Genomic DNA, 20,000 nt, shown 5'->3' with positions numbered 1-20,000 from the left:
CTACCGGAACTGCGTCACAATCTCTTGCCATTCATTCCTATTTCTAGCACGCTCTCTTGCCTCTCTCACATCTATCCTCCTATCACCCAGTGCTTCCTTCACTCCATCCATCCACCCAAACCTTGGCCTTCCTCTTGTACTTCTCCCATCAACTCTTGCATTCATCACATTCTTTAGCAGACAGCCATTTTCCATTCTCTCAACATGGCCAAACCACCTCAACACATTCATATCCACTCTAGCTGCTAACTCATTTCTTACACCGTTCTCACTCTCACCACTTCGTTCCTAACCCCATAAATGTACCATGTACTAATGTTTGCTAGACCTCGGTTAAGAGACTTAGCAGCCACAAGTCTGCACTTAGCAGATGAAAAGAGATTAGCTTCATCTAAATAGGTAACAAAGTTGTCTATAAGACCAAACCATAGATAATTCATGTAATAAAAGATGTATGTGAAAGAACACAACTCCAGGGAACACCAGATTATATTTCTGTAGTCCTCTCTCTCTCGTTTTTTTTTTTTTTTTTTTTTTTTTTTTTTTTTTTTTTTTTTTTTTTTTTTTTTTTTAGGGGGGTGTCCACCCACAACTTTTGTCGCTAAACATTTAGAGAGAGATTCGAAAATGGGACGTAAATTTCCAACATTAAAATATAAGAAGTGTCTAATACATAATGATAACAGGAACTTTTTAGAAATACAAATGAAGACTTTATTTCATTGAAATTATTATCTATAGGCTGGAAGAAAGAGGCGTTCTTTTTTCCCTTAACTCAGTCAACGCTTCTTCACTCAGCTGAATTTAACCCTTTTACCCCCAAAGGACGTACTGGTATGTTTCACAAAACCCATCCCTTTACCCACGTGGACGTACCGGTATGGCCTTGCAAAAAAATGCTATAAATTTTTTTTTTCATATTTTTGATAATTTTTTGAGAAAATTCAGGCATTTTCCAAGAGAATGAGACCAACCTGACCTCTCTATGACAAAAATTAAGGCTGTTAGAGCAATTTAAAAAAAAAATATACTGCAAAATGTGCTGGGAAAAAAAATAATCCCCTGGGGGTTAAGGGTTGGAAATTTCCAAAGAGCCTGGGGGTAAAAGGGTTAACAGTGAGCATGTCTAGGCCATTCAGTCGCACCTCCACTGTCGTGCTTCTTAAGTACGACTTGAGTCGTCTAAGAGATGAAAAATATAGTGTTCGTCAAAAGCTACTCTTAACAATTCATTAGTTAAAAATACAATGACAATAGTCATGAATAACAGACAAATTCCCATCTGCTTAAGTTTAAAAAGATGGTCCTCAAGGTAGATTTCTCATAACTCTGACCATCCTTTACATTCAGATCTCCCTGGACAATTCTATCCTGTTCGTAATACTAGGCAGGCAGTTAATTCTAATAGCCAGGCCTTCTCCATCATAAGACTCGATACTACGCAGTACTCCAGAAGTTTTATTCCAGCTGTTACCAAGTTGTGGAACGATCTTCCTAATCGGGTGGTTGAATCAATAGAACTTCAAAAGTTCAAAGTTGGAGCAAAGGCTTTTTTGTTGACCAGGCTGACATGAGTCTTTTTATAGTTTATTTATGACGTATTTGTTTTTGATGTTGTTAATAGTTTATATATGACATGTCTGTTTTGACGTTGTTACTTATTTTAGAATAATTTATTGTTAATTTGTTCTCTTCAGTTATTTATTTCCTTATTTCCTTTCCTCACTGGGCTATTTTTCCCTATTGGAGCCCCTGGGCTTATAGCATCTTGCTTTTCCAATTAGGGTTGTAGCTTGGATAGTTATAATAATAATAATAGTGCTGTCAAAAGCAGCACTAAAGTTGAGACCAATGATATGATTTTATTTTTAGAATCTAGGAAATTGTAAGAAGACTTTCACAACTACCAAGGTTCTTGTGAAAGCTAAACTTTAAAATAGGGAACAGGGGATTTCATTCAACATATGCTTGTAAATGGTATGGGAGCTATAAAGGTTTAAAGGATTAAAAGGCCGCTCATGAATGGCAGAGGCAAGGAACAGTGACATTACCCTAGCAAGCAGGATAATGCCCTAGAGACTGATCATATATACGTATGATCAGCGTCCATGCCTCCTCTCCACCCAAGCTAGGACCAAGGGAGGGCCAGGCAATAGCTGCTGATGACTCTGCAGATAGACCTATAGGCTCCCGCAAACCCCCCGTCCTTAGCTCACAAGGATGGTGAGATTGCAGCGACCAAAGGAACTGACTAGTTTGGGCGGGACTCGAACCCCAGTCTGGCATTCACCAGTCAGGGACGTTACCACATCGACCACCACAACCATAAAAAAGGGATTTTGACGAAGGAAAAATCTATTTCTGGGGAGAGACCTGTGACGCCCGGTGAAATCGAAGTACTTCCTTCGCCTGCAACCATCAGGCCACTTATACCTGTTTGTGTTTGAGAAAATTCTCGATCTTGGAAGCTATTCCTCTTACCTTTTTGGAAGGGAGAGACAACTTGTGCTTCGAAAGGTCGCACTGAATGTCTAACCAATCTAAGTGGCCTGATGGTTGCAGGCGAAGGAAGTACTTCGATTTCACTGGCCGTCACAGGTCGACCCAGAAAAGTAGATAAGGCAGTAGACATAGCTAAATCATTCAAGACAAATGAAAAATGTAGAGTAATTTCCTTTCCACCTCAGTAAAAAAACCTTTACAATTTCAGACAACGCGTGAGAACCCATTCTTCCAATTCTTGGTGCACAGTTCAGAAGAAATTGGAGATGAGCCAGACTTCCAGGTATTGTAACCATTAGTGTATTTGGTTGGTTCCAGGGAAGGAAATGATAATTGAAAAATTACTGTCACATTCATACTTCAATTCCTAAATTGTAGAAGCGCCCACACACACTTATTTATTTTATTTTACATAGAGACTTGTACGTACTTAATAAGCAATATTTCACAACACACTGCCAGCACTTCCATTATAAAATGTTTACTTGATGCAGGTATTTGTTGGGATGGTGAACAGCAGGGTATTCCAGTCATACGAGGCTAAAATCACGACTGGAAGCGACACCCCCTTCGCTACGTCCACAAACATCACCAGGTGTGTATCTCCTCATCTCTCGGTGAAGACAAGATGTTCTTATTTCTCTCATTGCAACTTATAGGCCTTTTCAACTTTAAGTTAATGTTTTTATATCTTAATTTAACTTTTTTTTATAGATTATGCCCCTGAGTATTCACTTTTTAGTTAATGTTTTTTATCTTGATGTAATTTTTTTATAGATAATGCCCCTGAGTCTTCACCTTTTAGTTAATGTTTTTTATCTTGATCAAACTTTTTTTTAATAGATTACTGTATTCCCCTCAGTACGTGCCGTAGATATCGTAATTATTCTATACTGTTGTTATTCAGATTAAAAAATTTCCTTATATGTTTAGTTTTAACCTGTCGGTTACCTGTAAAGTTTGCAAAAATTGTATTACTTTTCGTTCGTAGTAGCGTTTCAGAGCTAGGATGTTGAACGGCACCTCGCTGTTCGGGGATATTGACAGGAGATATCTAAATGGTGCAAGACCTCTGGTTGTGATTTAATCACGCCCCAGTTATTTATACCGACACCTTAATAGGTGAGCGAGCTGGGTTCAACCTAGCATTCCTATACAATTTTTTCTCTGGTAAAATTCATAGCAGTTATTACCTTAGAAATGATGTAAAAGGAGCATTTCACTGGGTGGCACAGGTCTCTCGCCCAGAAATAGATTTTTCCTACGTCAAAATCCCTTTACTTTTCTCACCATATAAAAGATAATTGTCATTTGCTCATAACAAAGTAATATAATCTTACAGTTCTATACTTCCTGGAAACTGTTGTGATTATCTTTAAGAGTTGGTTCCATTTGTAATTTCATAAATAAAAAGACAAAGTACAAAATGGCTTCATGAATTGAGTCTTTCAGTCGAGAAACATGCCAAGTGCCATTTTAAAAAGTGTCAGAAATCGCGATTGAAAATTGGCAATTTTCAATCGCGATTTCTGACACTTTTTAAAATGGCACTTGGCATATTTCTCGACTGAAAGACTCAATTATGAGTTGAATCATGGAGAACCAGCATCTGTGGGAGCAATTTCCACACATGGTAATATTATTGTTGTTGTTGTTAGATTTTTTGATTTTTATTATTATTATTATTATTGTTGTTGTTGTTGTTATTATTAGCTACAACACTAGTTGGAAAAGCAAGATTCTTTAAGCCCAAGGGCTCCAACAGGGAAGAATAGCCCAGTGAGGAAAGGAAATACAGAAATAGGTAAACAATCCAATAAATAATGAATAATTAAAATAAAATATTTTAAAAACAGTAACAACATTAAAACATATCTTTCATATTCAAACTATAAAAAGACTTATGTCATCCTGTTCAGCATAAAAACATTTGCTGCAAGTTTGAACTTTTGAAGTTCTACCAATTCAACTACCCGATTAACTACCCGATTAGGGAGATCACTCCACAACTTGGTTATAGCTAATTACTGTATTCACGCAGAGAGTAAGTAGTGATATGCATACTCTTTAGTTATTCTTAGTTATCCCCCAAATGATTTCTCTTGCTTGAGGGTACACTCGGGCACACTGTTCTATCTAATTTTTCTTCCTCTTGTTTTGTTAAAGTATTTATAGTTTATTTAGAAAATATTTATTTTAATGTTGTTACTCTTCTTAACCCTTTTACAACTGGGCTATTTGGAAATTTCCAACCCTTAACACCCAGGGGTTATTTTTTTTTCAAGCACATTTTGCATTATATTTTTTTTTAAATTGCTCTAACAGCCTTAATTTTTGTCATAGAGAGGTCAAGTTGGTCTCATTCCCTTTGAAAATGCCTGAAGTTTCTCAAAAGATTATCAAAAATATGAAAAAAAAAAATTTAAATAGCAGTTTTTTGCAAGGCCGTACCGGTACGTCCATGGGGGTAAAGGGATGAGTTTTGTGAAACGTAACAGTACGTCCTTTGGTGGTAAAAGGGTTAAAATATTTTATCTTTCCTTCTTTCCTTTCCTCACTGGGCTACTTTCCCTGTTGGAGCCTCTAGGCTTATAGCATCTTGCTTTTCCAACTCTGGTTGTAGCTTAGCAAGTGATAATAATAATAAATGGATAGAAAGTCTTTGAGGAATGTTGTTCATTGTAACTCTACAGGATTTAACTCAATTTTCTGTATTTCCAGTGATCAGGAATTTAGCAGTTCCCTCACTCTTCTGTCAAGCGAGTTGATGGTCAATGGCAGGTATGGACCTGCCGATTATGATGAGTTCGATGGATCTGTCGACATCAGCGCCACCTTACCTTCGGGAGATAACTATTCCACGAATATATCCCTGACCTACTTATATGATGGCAGTCAAAGGAATTTTGAGGTCAGTAGACTTATAGACTTATAGACTTATAGTTCCTTTGCTTTAGTTAGTTGAAAGATTATTTTCAGTATTTATGAAAACTTCGATGTAGTGTAAATTGCAGAATAATGTTATCTTCTCCCATTTTAGCTTTCTTTTTTGCATTTTGCTACTGTATTCGGGGGTAAAATCTCGATCTCTAGTTCAATAGAATAGGTAAGTATTTATTTTAACCCTTTTACCCCCAGGCTATTTGGAAATTTCCAACCCTTAACCCCCATGGGGTTATTTTTTTTCAAGCACATTTTACAGTATAATTTTTTTTAATTGCTCTAACAGCCTTAATTTTTGTCATAGAGAGGTCAGGTTGGTCTCATTCTCTTGGAAAATGCCTTAAGTTTCTCAAAAAATTATCAAAAAATATGCAAAAAAAGAATTTAGATAGCATTTTTTTGCAAGGACGTACCGGTACGTCCATGGGGATAAAGGAATGAGTTTTGTGAAACGTACCAGTACGTCCTTTGGGGGTAGAAGGGTTAAGTTAGATATAACAAATTTGTAAGTAATTTGTATTTTTGCTAGTATACAAACCTGGAGTTATTTATAGGGGTATTCTTTCGCTACGCCAAAAGTAACCCCTATAAATAGTGGAGGTTTTGTATTTATGCTGGAACAAATTTATTTTAAGATTTACAGTATTTATTATTCCTTACTTCCACTTAATTTTCCCTGTCTTTAGAAGTGAAAAGACATATACTATCTTAAGAATGAACTGAGAATAATTTAATACATACATACATATACCAAGACACTTCCCCCAATTTTGGGGGGGTAGCCAACATCAACAAATGAAACAACAAAAAAGGGGACCTCTACTCTCTACGTTCCTCCCAGCCTAACAAGGGACTCAACCGAGTTCAGCTGGTACTGCTAGGGTGCCACAGCCCACCCTCCCACATTATCCCACATTAATTTAATATTAACTTTTATCCCAGTCTTGCATATGACTGTAATTCATCATTGTTTTCCTCTCGTTTCCAGTTGTCATCAACCTATGGCGATGAGCTCATATTGGGTAACTTCTCAATACTGCACCAGGATGACTGGTTTTCAGAAGATTTTACTTTGGCCAACTTTACATTGAAGACTCCTTTTGCTGGGCTGACTCATGCTGCCTTTTCTTTTGAAGCTCACAGTGACTCGTCAGTGCCCAACATTGCTGTCTTGGAATGGGGAAGTTTAAAGGTAATGTGAATGTTTTCTCTCGTTGCTCTCACTGTATCATATGCATTGAAACTGTACTGGAACTTATTTTCTTCTAGTTTCCATAGGATTATACTCTGTCCTGGAAGGTGTGTAGTTTCTCGGCCTCTCTACTTAGCGAAGTCGCGTAAAGATTTGTCCCATGGGAGGGAAGGAAAGCCAGAAAGTTTCAAACAGAAATAGTGATATTGTTGATAGCTAAAGATTGAAGAGGTTTTCAAACTTGAAATAATTTGTTTAGAATTCTTAAGAGTTAACGAAAGATTAATTCAACATTAAGATCCCATGCCGAATTCATCCTCTACCCCTTCTTCTTCTTATTCCTCGCATGTTGCCCTGTATTTCTAACTGATCTTTCAGCAGCAGTGGAACTTAACACTCTTGTTCATAAACTGCATTCATGAATCGTATTGTCAGCACTTCAACAGTCATGGAAGTACTTTCACACCTTGAATAATTTACTGTAAGGAGAAGACATTCTTGTGTGTTCCAACAGTTTCAGATAAATTTGTATGAAATCACAGTTAAATATAACTTTTTCAAAGAAGCTTATAAAATCAAGGCTCAACCTGTGACTCCAAGATTTCAATCAGAAAGATGTTACTTTCATGATGGCATATTGTAGTGCCTGGTCACTTTGAGCTCATCGTGAATTAAGCTTAAGGCAAACCTAATATTTGATGAGACAAGTTGAAATTGTATACATACATACATATACCAAGGCACTTCCCCCAATTTTGGGGGGTAGCCGACATCAACAAATGAAACAAAAACAAAAAAAGGGGACCTCTACTCTCTACGTTCCTCCCAGCCTAACAAGGGACTCAACCGAGTTCAGCTGGTACTGCTAGGGTGGCACAGCCCACCCTCCCCTGGTATCCACCACAGATGAAGCTTCATAATGCTGAATCCCCTACTGCTGCTACCTCCGCGGTCATCTAAGGCATCGGATATTAATTTCTGCAGACTCTTCCTTTTGAACTCTACAAACATGGCATAGCATTCTTTGGTAGAGACTGTTGCAGTTTAAGCATAATATATCTGACTTTGACAGTTACAAGGAATGCTTTTTGTTGACAGTGGAGTGTTCGCTATATTGGTGAATTCATTCTTCATCTTATCTTCAGTTTGAATTGTGGTGTGGAAGAAAAGAAAATTAATTTTGTTGTTTACTTCAAACATGCTTTAATTCTTGCCACTTTTACATCCGTAAGTGATGGCTTTACAGAGTCCAGCAAATATCCATTTCATCTATAATACAAAACTAATTTGGCTTTAGCAAGTCTCATTGATAATTATATGTAGAGGGTTTAAAGGTTTTGAAAGCAACTCATGGATGGCAGAGGCAAAGGACAGGGACAAAAGAGACTGACCATGTACTATATACATATGATGAGTGCCCAAGCCTTCTCTCCACCCATGCCAGGATCAGGGAGGGCCAGGCAATAGCTGCTGATGACTCGGCAAGTAGACCTATAGGCTCCCTAGTTCAAAGGGATGGTGAGGTTGCAGATGCTACAAAAAAACTATCGAACCTTGATCGGGACTTGAACCCCAGTCCATCGGGACTTGAACCCCAGTCCGTCGGGACTTGAACCCCAGTCCTTCGGGACTTGAACCCCAGTCCATCGGGACTTGAACCCCAGTCCATCGGGACTTGAACCCCAGTCCATGGGGACTTGAACCCCAGTCCGTCGGGACTTGAACCCCAGTCCGTCGAGACTTGAACCCCAGTCCGTCGGGACTTGAACCCCAGTCCTTCGGGACTTGAACCCCAGTCCATCGGGACTTGAACCCCAGTCCATCGGGATTTGAACCCCAGTCCGTCAGACCACCAGACAGGGATGTTTCCAATAGGCCACCACAAAATTCCAGTCTTTATTTATTCTTGAAATGGTGCTTAGCTATGCCAGGTGTGGCTTCTCATAGTAAAGAATTTACTTTTAGTTTGTAGTGATCGTCATTACTGTTTGGTCATGGCACACAATCTCTACTACTTACTTTATGGCTAAGGATGAAAGATTTGGAAACATTTATTCGAGGTAATATATATTAAAATTTGGAAACATTTATTCGAGGTAATACTGTATATATTTTGCTGAAATTACATCATCTATCATTATTATTACTACTTGCTAAGCTACAACCCTAGTTGGAAAGGCAAGATGCTATAAGCCCAGGGGCCCCTAACAGGAAAAATAGCCCAGTGATGAAAGGAAACACGGAAAAAATGAAATATTTTAAGAACAGCAACATTGAAATAAATATTTCATAAATAAACTATAAAAACTTTAACAAAACATGAAGAGAAATTAGATAGAATAGTGTGCCCGAGTGTACCCTTAAGCAAGAGAACTCTATGCATTCTTTAGAATTTTCTTTAGAACTCTGTCCCTTTCTTGGTGAAGACTTGATAACTATATGTCAGAAGTAGGGCTTTGTCCTTAACCCTTTTACCCCCAGGCTCTTTGGAAATTTCCAACCCTTAACCCCCAGGGGGTTATTTTTTCCCAGCACATTTTGCAGTGTTTTTTTTTTTTTTTAAATTGCTCTAACAGCCTTAATTTTTGTCATAGAGAGGTCAGGTTGGTCTCATTCTCTTGGAAAATGCCTGAATTTTCTCAAAAAATTATCAAAAAATATGAAAAACAAATTTTTATAGCATTTTTTTGCAAGGACGTACCGGTACGTCCATGGGGGTAAAGAGATGGGTTTTGTGAAACGTACCAGTACGTCCTTTGGGGTAAAAGGGTTAACTTTCCCTTAAAACATAATAAACAGCTCCAGGTTGAAATATAATCAACTAGTTATGGCAAGAAGTTAAGACGGGTTATTTTGAAAATACTGTACAACTGACAGGTCAAGGTTAACAGATTGTCAACAGGTCATGATTAGATATTACCCCTTTTACCCCCAAAGGACGTACTGGTACGTTTCACAAAACTCATCCCTTTACCCCCATGGACGTACCGGTACGTCCTTGCAAAAAAATGCTATAAAAATTTTTTTTTTCATATTTTTGATAATTTTTTGAGAAAATTCAGGCATTTTCCAAGAGAATGAGACCAACCTGACCTCTCTATAACAAAAAATAAGCCTATTAGAGCAATTTAAAAAAAAATATACTGCAAAATGTGCTGGGAAAAAAATAACCCCCTGGGGGTTAAGGGTTGGAAATTTCCAAATAGCCGGGGGGTAAAAGGGTTAATAGATGAGGTATGGGTGAAATAATGTTAACAGGATGAATGTAAAAGATAGCCAACAGGTCCTGTTTAAAATTGCGTCATTTTGAATAGAAACAGCTGAAACCATCATGTCGACAGAAAAAGAACTGACGCATGAATTTCCACTGGGTGACGACAAACTTCAGCCTTCCAGGCCAGAGACTATGATCTGTAAGAAGGAATGCTAGAGTGCAGTACTTAGCTGCTTTACCTAATAAAACAGTCACATTCTTGGAGATCTATCTGAATAATTATGCATGACCTAGAAAACAGATTATCAAACATATCTTTCTACTGTATTATTCATTTAGCATATGGTTCTTTTTTGTATTATAAGATTACGTCAAATGTCTTAATATAGATTCTATATGTATGCCCCTCAGAATTTCAAAGAATCGAAAATGACTCAAGTGTATTTTCTTCTTCTTCTTCTTCTTCTTCTTCTTCTTCTTTTTCTTCTTGGAGAAACAATGAAACTAATACAATATACTTGATGACCTGATGGTCACTTTTCGTTGAACTCTGTGCATATTTATTACAGTCTTATTTCCGTTCAATATCTTTAATTTTCATCATATAATATTTCAATTGTGAGAAACAGCAGAAAAGATGTATGACCTAAACTAAGAGTAATTTTCTGCTAGATAGAGAAGAGCTAGTTGGAATTTATTAGGTCATTAGTTTCAAGAAAATAAACCGCAAATGTATTCTTTTTTGTATTATAAATTCAGTGCTATCAGTATTCATGTTATATTTACATTTGAATTTAAAAGTGTTTATCATAATGTATATCATTTTATTCTCATATGTCACAGCTCCAAGGTACAGTGCAAAATAATCTCCCGAAGACTTTTGAGATGTCACTGTTATACGGCGATGGTGGCTCTTGCGACTCCAGCTTCAGCATCTATCACAACTCCGAGGACCAGCAATTCAATTCCGGCTTTAACTTGGCTCTCACGCAAGACATGACTCCCTGGGCTGCTGAAGTGAACACGTCTCTTAGGAATGATAACTACGAGAATTCCTTTGGATTAGATCTGATTGTTAAGGCTCCAGTTTTAGAAACTCCTTTTTATGGAAATCTTGTTTATAATCTCACAGAATCGGCATTGGATTTCGATATTCAAGTTGGTTTTGAAGAGAAAGTGACGCTCTCATTTACTGGTATGAAGAAGAAGCACAAGAAGATTGATAAATTTCAAGGAACAATTGAAATGGATTCTCCATGGAATGACCCCTTGGTTGTGAATATTACCGGAAATTACGATTCGGAAAATGTTGCTGTTTCTGCCGATTTCAAATCGTCATTGCCTGTCGTTGAATCTTTCGTTATCGGGTGTGATGTCAAGTTTATATACCCAGGGGAAACTAAAGTGGAGTTCCAGCTCAATCACGATGAAGTTCAAGCATTAATGTCATATCATCAGAAGCTTTCTAGCTATGGTTTCTTAAATGATCTCGAAGGTTCTATAAACACATTCACAATTACTTATGACTTAAAAACAGAATGGGATTATTATTATAAACTTACTAAAGCAGATGGAAAGCTCTCTCTGTTAAACATCAAGGATCACGACCTAGAAATTACCCTCGGTTTCAAACAAGATTCAGGCGTATTCGTTTCACAAGTATCTGGATTATGGGATGACCAACCGTTTAAGTTTGGATATACTTCTGACTATAAGCAGCCTTTTCAATGGTCATATGACATAGAAATTTTCATCCTGGGTTTTGACGATATGATTAAAGCTAATACCTCCCTAAATGCTGTGGATAGTTTATCACAAGTAGATTTCAAACTCCATTTCAACTCCCCTTTTACTGATGGATATGATATAAAGTACAGTGTTAAGACAGAAGGCGATCAAACTGACTATGAGCTTGATTTTTTGCAAGCATCATCGTCCCTTTTTAAAGCAATGCTTAAAACAAAAGGTCCCTTGGAGAAGGAGATGTCCGACATAGATTTGAAAGTGACAGGCGTGTTTTTAGAAGAAATGGAACTCGCCTGGCAACATAATTTCGTATCTGGACATTTAGCATCGCTCGGGTTCACGTATGGATCTGATTTCTATGTTCAGGGAAAGACTCACTGGGAATTGAATGATGAGTGGTTTAACAAAGAATTTGTTTCATATCATCTTTCAGCGAATGTCACTGTGACAGACCCCCAGTTTCATTCAGCTGTTGTACTGGATTTAAAATCAGATTTTGAAGGCGAGATCTCCATGTATTTTAATGACTATTCGGCTCACTTGAAGAGTAACATTTTTCATGGAATAGTTTTCCAAGCAGAAGCAGCCATTCCTGATGCAAAATACAAGACTGAATTAACTTACGAAAAGGGAAAAAATATAATCCCTGACATTACCTTTGTGGTTATGAGCAATGATGTAAATCTTGTCAGTTTGAAAATAAAGTTCATATCTGTATATCCTCAGTTTGATGCTGTGGTCACGGCTGCGTATGCTAACGAAGACAACAGTACTTTCTACAGTGGAAATCTTCTGTTAACAGCAACTCTAGATTATGATTACGGAATCAAAGGACAAGCAAAACTAACCACCAATGTGGAAGGTTTTGAAAACCACACTCTTAGCATTGACACTGATCTCAAGAAAAAGGATGACCACTACGGAGGTTTCTTTACTGGCCATTTGCAATTGAATGATGAGGTTTATGAGATTAGTGGCAATGCTTCTTTGACTTTGAATTTTGATAAGAAAATAATGTTTGAATTGGGAGCAAATTACAATATACCTTATGAGGGAGAGATGTATAAATTAGACATGGGTGTCTTTTTCACATTAACAAAAATAGACTGTCGCTTTAAGGCAACTGTTGTGCTTGACGAGGCATCCCCTCCATGGGCGTTGTCACTACAATACAGATTTCGTAACAAAAGATTAAACGGATATATTACGCTTGGAGATGGAAGGAAGTATACCATCCTCATTAAACTTGATAGCAAAATTCTTCACATCAATACTGAAATTGTGGAAGCGGATGAATCTACCTTCAAAGTTCTTCAAGGCAATATCAACTGGATCATCAGACCTGCAAAACAGCAGGTCAATATGAATATGAATTCTGATTTTCCTGCCATTAAAAAGATGACAGGTCAGCTCACCATAAGTCGTTTAGCGGGAACATTGAAGATGGCTGTTAATGAAGAGAAAGCCACTGTTCAGATGAGATTAATCAAAGCCACAAAGGATCCGGGCAAAATCTACATTACTATTGATAGCGAAATATACGTGCCACTGTCAGCCATTATTGATTTCAGCTTTTCCTATCACGAAGAAGGTTTTAAAACCGATTTAGTCGTTGATTGGAATGACGAAAAGGGTTGGATAACGGCCAGTCTTCTCGTTGGCTTGCCAGAATCGTATCTGAGGTTCACCACACCCCTTGAGAGTTTTGATAAGTTCAATTTGACAGTGAATGCACAGACGCACGATTCGTACAACTTGACAGTTGCACTGGAGGTGCCCCAGTTCTGCTTTGAATTTGATGCCATGGCTGGACTTGATTTTAAAAAGTTATCCACTGAAGCTGTAATCAATTTAGAGTGCAGTGATTCCAGTACGTATAAATTTCTTTACAAGTACAGTATAATCCCCGACGAACCCCTGAACATCTTGATAAACCTGGATTTGGATGGTTATAATGCATTTGAATTTGACTTCTCGGTTGATTTAAAGAAAAACGGAGTTGGTGCAAAGTTGGAAGGAACGGTGATGGACGAATATAAATTAGGAGCAGCGTTGTCGGCGTCATATTCTGCAGTAAAAGGTGACTTAAGCGTATTGTTCCGTGTTTATGAACCTTCTTCTAACAGTACACTTTCCCTCTTTGAAATCTATCATTCGGGAAGTCATTCAGAGATGCAGTTTGAGTTCCTTCAGGAGAATAAGATAATGGTTAAGGCTTTCTATGAGATAATGCCTAATAAGGTTAACATTACAAGCAGCTATTCTCATGAATTGCTTGGTCATCCACTGAATATAAAGTTTTCAGGTAATGGCAACTATGCAAAAGATGCCGGTACACTAGAAATCCAATTAGAAACCGATCAATCTTACGATAAGGTTGATTTTTCAGCAGGTTATAAACTGAAGGAAGACCTTAGTGGAACTGCAACTTTCGACTTGACTACCCCCACTGGCAATGTCACTCTTGAAGGTGTCTATGAAGTCACAGCAAATTCCAGATCTGTTACAATAGATATGACATCTAGCCTCCATTCATTCCAGAACTACCATTATGAGTTGGTACATAAGAAAGAGGGAACAGAGAGCATGGTAAATAAGAAAGAGGGAACAGAGAGCATCAAATTTATCAGTGTTCAAGATGAAACTAAGTTCGAGTTTCAGGGAGAAGTATCAAAATCCCCGAACACTATGACACTGAATCTATTCTTTGATACTCCCTACCAAAGTTTTGAAACCTTCAATCTTACGATTACTTACCCTAAATCAAATCCTTTAGTAAATGCGTACAAGCTGTATTTAAACATTTTGTCTGATGGAGAATCATACACGCTCAGAGTTGACCAGGAACACGATAATGCTTGGAAGACCTATAACTTAAAGGTAAATGTTTTTGGACCATATGATGCTATTAAGAACGCAACACTTAGTTTGGATTATGACTCGGAGGGTCAAGTGTCTCTTGGCCTCGAAAGTCGAAGAGGCCGTCTCGGTATCGATGCGATTTGGAGGCAAGGGAGGTCGCATAGAAATGGAAGAGTAAGATTAGATCTTTCTTATTTTGATCAAGGAGAATATATATTAGATGCTGAAATAGCATATCGTATGTCTGATTCACAAGGATTCAAGCTAGTTCATCAGAAATCTAAGCAAGACTTTGAGTTACGGGCTGTGATGGGTGAAGATTACAAAAGTGGGCTGTTAGGCCTCACTGTTGCTGATCTGAATTCAGACAAGGAAAATAAAACCTATTCCCTGCGCTATGCATACGATGACACGCTTAATGTACGAGGCCAATTTGAGGATCATGAGGTATTGTTAACATTAGAAACTTTTGGTTTTCCTTACTCCTTTATGGCTGGGAAGTTACTGATTAACACAAGCTTCAAAAATTATGAATCTTATGAGGGTACCTGGAGCATAGGTCAGCAAGGAAGTGTTTACAAAGCAGAAATGCAAGTTGATATCAACGAAGAAGGACTCATCATGTTTGATGCTGCACTGGACACAAAGGCACACTCTGTCGCAACACCATGGGACAGTGTAAAACTAGACATCTTGTTTGAATCGCCGTATACCCTTTCCCATCATTTCCACGCCGAGTACCAATTGAAGATTCTCACCTTTACTGCCTCTTATAAGCATGGCATTGACACTTTCCATATCGATGCTTTTGCCAACCTTCATTCCCCTTCTGGCACAGTGAAACTCATCGGCAAATTGCCAGTGTATGGGTTATCATCATTTGACATCAGACTGGGATACTCTTTAGCTGAACAAAGCTCAATTAATATAATGGTATCAATAGAGGAGACAACTTTTGAATTTACCTTTGGTTTGTCACCGGCAAAACTTGAAGGGTCATTTAAAGCATCTGTGGTTTCTCCTTTCATAAATCCACTGGGGCTAAGTATAACCTGGTCATATTCACACTCTGCCCTGGTTTTCGAAATTAGATCATACTATGGGGCTGTGAAAGGTAGCGCAAAATTTAGTTTAAAGTACTCGGAAACTTTTGTCGATTTTGAAGCTGAAATCATCCCCAAACTCATCGAGCATTTCACTCAACTTAGAACACCCTCTAGGATAACAGGTATCATGAAATATGATATATCTGATCCATCTAAGATGTATGGTTCTGTGGTTTTGACAGCGGATGAACATATCATTGAGTGTAAATCTGACCTTTCAGTGAGGAAAGAGAAAATTTCATTAAATGCTGCTGGGTTGGCAGAAGTCTTCGGATTCACTGGCAATGTTACTTTAGAAGCCAAGACAAGCAAAGATGCTTTTGATGTTAAAATCAATGGAAAAGTTACTGGATTGAAGCCTTTTAATATTGTGGCGACGCGAAATGCTTTCCAATTCCAGCTTGTCTGGGATTATGACTTCAAAACAGTACTTGATGCAACATTAAGCTATGATAACTCAAAAGTTATGTTCTACTGGGATAAATACAGTAATTTTAACATCACCGGTTATAAGAAAGACTTGAAGAAAGGAACTGAAATTGGCTTGGACTTTGTCAACCACAAGATGCAAACCATAGTTTTGCAGGCGTGGTACGTCGAGGCCAAAGGAAACAGGCTCAGTATTGCCGTCAACAGCTCGTGGACGGACCCGTTCTCGCTGCGTGCAGCCTATCAAGGTAACAAGATCAATCTCAAGATGAAGCATGGAGAAAAGGAGTACAGCCTCTCGACGAAATATGTGTACCGTCCTACGGAAATGAAAGCGACTGTAGATGTGCAATTTGACAGTACAGAAGATCCTCTTAACCCTTTGGTTATAAATGCCTTCTATGATCTTAAAGACTTTTATGCCGGGAATATGAGAGCCATGAAAAATCTGACTCACGTGTCCATTAAATGGGGAGAGAAGACAGACATATTTGTACAGGGACTAAGGGATCCCAAGCACACGGACATGATAATTAGTGCAAACACGCCACTAAAATATTTACCCAAATTAGATATAGGAATTAAATGGGAAGTTATTAATAATAATAAATACTTCCTCCTCGATTTTGCCGGCTACTTGGAATGGTCTAAGAAGATTGTCCTTGATGGCTTAACAAAAGTTTCAAAGGATTTAAGTGTTGCTGATGTAAAATGGTCTCTGAACACTCCTCTGGCCTTCCTAGGAGAACTTACTGTCGGTGTGAAGTGGAAGGAAGGGCATGCAGAATCTCTGTTCTCTTATAATAACAAAATGTGGAAACTTGAATGTGACTATAAAATGAGCCCATTTTCCAGTACGGTATCTCTCCAAACTCCCATAAATGGTTTTGAAAAGATTGTTCTTGAGCTCTCTCTTACTACGGAACAAAGGATTGAAATTCACGCCGACTTATCCTGGCCAGAATCAAATACTATAGGGCTTATAATCAAAATGGAGAGAGGAAAGGTGGAAGCTGGTTTGATAACGCCTTGGTCGCCCATCAAAAGCGTCTCATTCTCTGCATCAGTTAGAACAGAAAGTGAAGAGATGTTAGCTTCAGCCAAACTGCAGTGGGATCAAAGGAGAGCTGAAATGTCCTTAGGACTCTCGCCCACAAGATATGACTTTGCATTCAAATATTATGTGGATGTTGAAGAAGTCGGTGTCATCAAAGCTGGCTATGGCACTGAGAATGGGAAAACCATTCTTGCCCTTGCAATGAAAACCCCATATGATATTTTAAAGAAATTTGATGTTGTATTTAGTTTTAGCCAAAAATTTTTCATTCTAAAACTGAACATAAATGGCAATGAAAGTACTGCTGAGGGTATAGTCAGTGTAGATAGAATAATCATCAAGGGTGAAACGCCATATTTTGGTAACTTATCCATATCATTGGAAGCGGATACTAGTTTGAGGGAGATGTCTGTGATTGCTACCTTTGCCTCTTCAGAGGAAAGTTCTCCATACAACGCAACTTTCATGTATAAATTAACAAATTATCCACTTATGTTTAAGTCAATGTTTGAGATAAGAACAGATGAGACATTGGCTTCTGCTGTCATTGAATATGTTGAGAATTTAACTGTAACGATAGATATCTTCAAAAGCCATCTTGAGATGAAGTTGATAATTCCAGACAGAAAAGGAAGCAACTTGCATATTCATTTTGAATCAGATGACCTAGAATTAGAATCTATGAGCCTTGACCTAAGTGGGAAGTACGATTCGTATTCTAAGAACGCCAATGTCACTGGTGCGCTGACATTCAAGCTCAAAGACCAGTTCCTCTCCAGGCATGAATTAAGTATACAAATCCTCAATGATAGAGAATATATTTTAACAACTGTCGAGTTATACAGCGCTTATTTCTCTGACCCGTATGAATTAATACTAAAAATACCAGTTTATAATATCTTTTCATGGGCAGGCCAATTTGATTTATCACTAAAACAAGGCAGTGAACTACTTTATAGACTGTTTTATGAAACGTACGTGACGAAAGGATTTTCCTCTGAAAGGCACCTTTTGATTCTTACGCCAGACTGGGAATCTCACGTCAGGGTCTTTTTGGCAAGTGGTTCACTTACTGTGTCTTTCTCTTACCCTGTACCTGCGACTGAACACAAGTTCCTCCTTACGTGGACCGATGATTTAAGTCTTGAGCGATTCAACCTCGGGGCCCAAGTGATATCTCCTGCCCTTGATACTGGCGAATACAAGTTTGACTTGAAATTCAGCCTTAGAGGCTTCATTCATTTGAAGCTGGAAAGTGATTTAATCTTGGGGACAACAAAGACTTCCCTTCAAAGCCAATTCAATTACCACGAAGCTCAGCACAAAGTGAGATTTGAAATTCAGTTGACGTCACCTTTCATTGGTGATCATTCTTTGGAGTTTGATGTAGTCTTCGAAAATAATATTGAGGCAACAGGCAAGCTCGCTTCGCAAGAAGTGGAACACACTGTCAGATTAACAGTAGATCTTGAAAACAACAGTATCACATTAGTTGTAATGTCACCATTTATATCTGAGGAAGAGGTGGTCATGACTGGAAAGTTGGTCAGAAACAGATTTTCGTCCTACACATTAGAAGGAAAATATACATCAAAAGACGCTGAATATACTTTTGAAGGAAACTTTGAATATATCGAGTATAAGTCCATGGCATTATCAGCTAACTTTACTCACAATGGAGAAGAAATATTAAAAATATCAGCATCATTTACCCATGAGCAAGCATTGATCAATTATTATCTAGAAATAGAAAGCATATATAGTAAACTGAATACAATATTCAAACTTATTTACACTGAAGACCAGAATATGATTTTTGATTTTCTGTTTCAAAATGCTTTCCTTGATGTCAAATCTGTTCTACAAATTCAAAGTGAAAATTGGACAAAGAACCAAGATATACATTTTATCTTTAATAAGTTTTCCCTCGCTTTTAATGCATTTTGGGGACTGGAAAAGTCTTATGTCTTTTCACATATTGCTTACGGATCTAAAAGAATATCCCTTAAAATTAACTTCACTGACTATGGAAGGGAACTCAGGCTTTCTATTTCAACGCCTTTTGATGTGTTACACAATTTTGAACTCAGATACCGCCTAGACAGAAGCAATACCAATTTTTATTTCAACCTTGATGGCACAATTGAATACTATTTCAGCATTGCTGACGATACGTTGCTTGGTAAGGCAATAACGGCACATCTCAGAACTCCTTTTGAAGGATATGAGTTGTTTAGGTTGGAGACGCCTTCAAACAGTAGGATTCCTGGTAACTCATTGACTGCAATGATTGAGTATCCTACTGGGAAAATAGGAATTGAATTTGCCAATGATTTTCACTCTTTGATTGGAAGTAGTGACCTGAGGCTAGTCTTGTGGCTACCATCTGAAGACTATGAGATAATCTCACTCCAGTTTGCTTTTAACAAGCGCAGATTTGTAACTGAAGCAAGGGTTGGTAAATTTGGATTCACTCTTTCTTCACAGTATGATTATAAGGATGGAGCCCCAGTAGAGTTACTCCTACTTAGGCTAAATGAATATATGCTAAGAGTAATATTTAGGGGCTGGAGCGAGTTTCATCGGTTCAAGGCAAAGATACACACCGATTTACAGCTACAGGGTCTGACTGGTGAGTTGAACTCTTTAGATCTAGAATTCAATCTCTTATACGATGAACGTGTACAGTTCTATGTGAAGAGTAACTTAGAAGAACTGGTCAACTTGCATTTTGGATGGAAATCTCATAAAGTCTTCACCATTATGACTCCTCAGCGAGGGTTAGGTTATGTTCATGTCAATGTGGAAACAAGAGATGATCTTGATGACTATAGATTAGAATTAGGATTGGCCACAAGCAGTAACTCCACAGACATGGTTCCATGGAAGGTTTACAGAATGCAAGCACATCAGGAGATTTTGAGGGGAGGTCGACACATGATGATTTCT

General features: G+C 38.0%; 1 protein-coding gene across 1 annotated transcript in view; it reads left to right on the top strand.

Annotated features, from left to right (window-relative positions):
- Positions 1–20,000, top strand: part of LOC137660094 (uncharacterized) — a 128,242-nt gene that overhangs the window by 51,736 nt on the left and 56,506 nt on the right. Inside the window, 5 exon segments of the mRNA XM_068394812.1 lie at positions 2,711–2,785; positions 2,997–3,097; positions 5,224–5,413; positions 6,434–6,637; positions 10,695–20,000. The exon segment at positions 10,695–20,000 is cut by the window's right edge and continues 1,373 nt beyond it. Coding sequence (XP_068250913.1) covers positions 2,711–2,785; positions 2,997–3,097; positions 5,224–5,413; positions 6,434–6,637; positions 10,695–20,000 — 9,876 coding nt within the window.

The sequence above is a fragment of the Palaemon carinicauda genome, chromosome 20 (genome assembly GCF_036898095.1).
Source record: "Palaemon carinicauda isolate YSFRI2023 chromosome 20, ASM3689809v2, whole genome shotgun sequence".
NCBI classification, from domain to species: domain Eukaryota; kingdom Metazoa; phylum Arthropoda; class Malacostraca; order Decapoda; family Palaemonidae; genus Palaemon; species Palaemon carinicauda.
The sequence above is the reverse complement of the archived record's forward strand: the minus strand, read 5'-3'. Positions and strand labels throughout refer to the sequence as shown.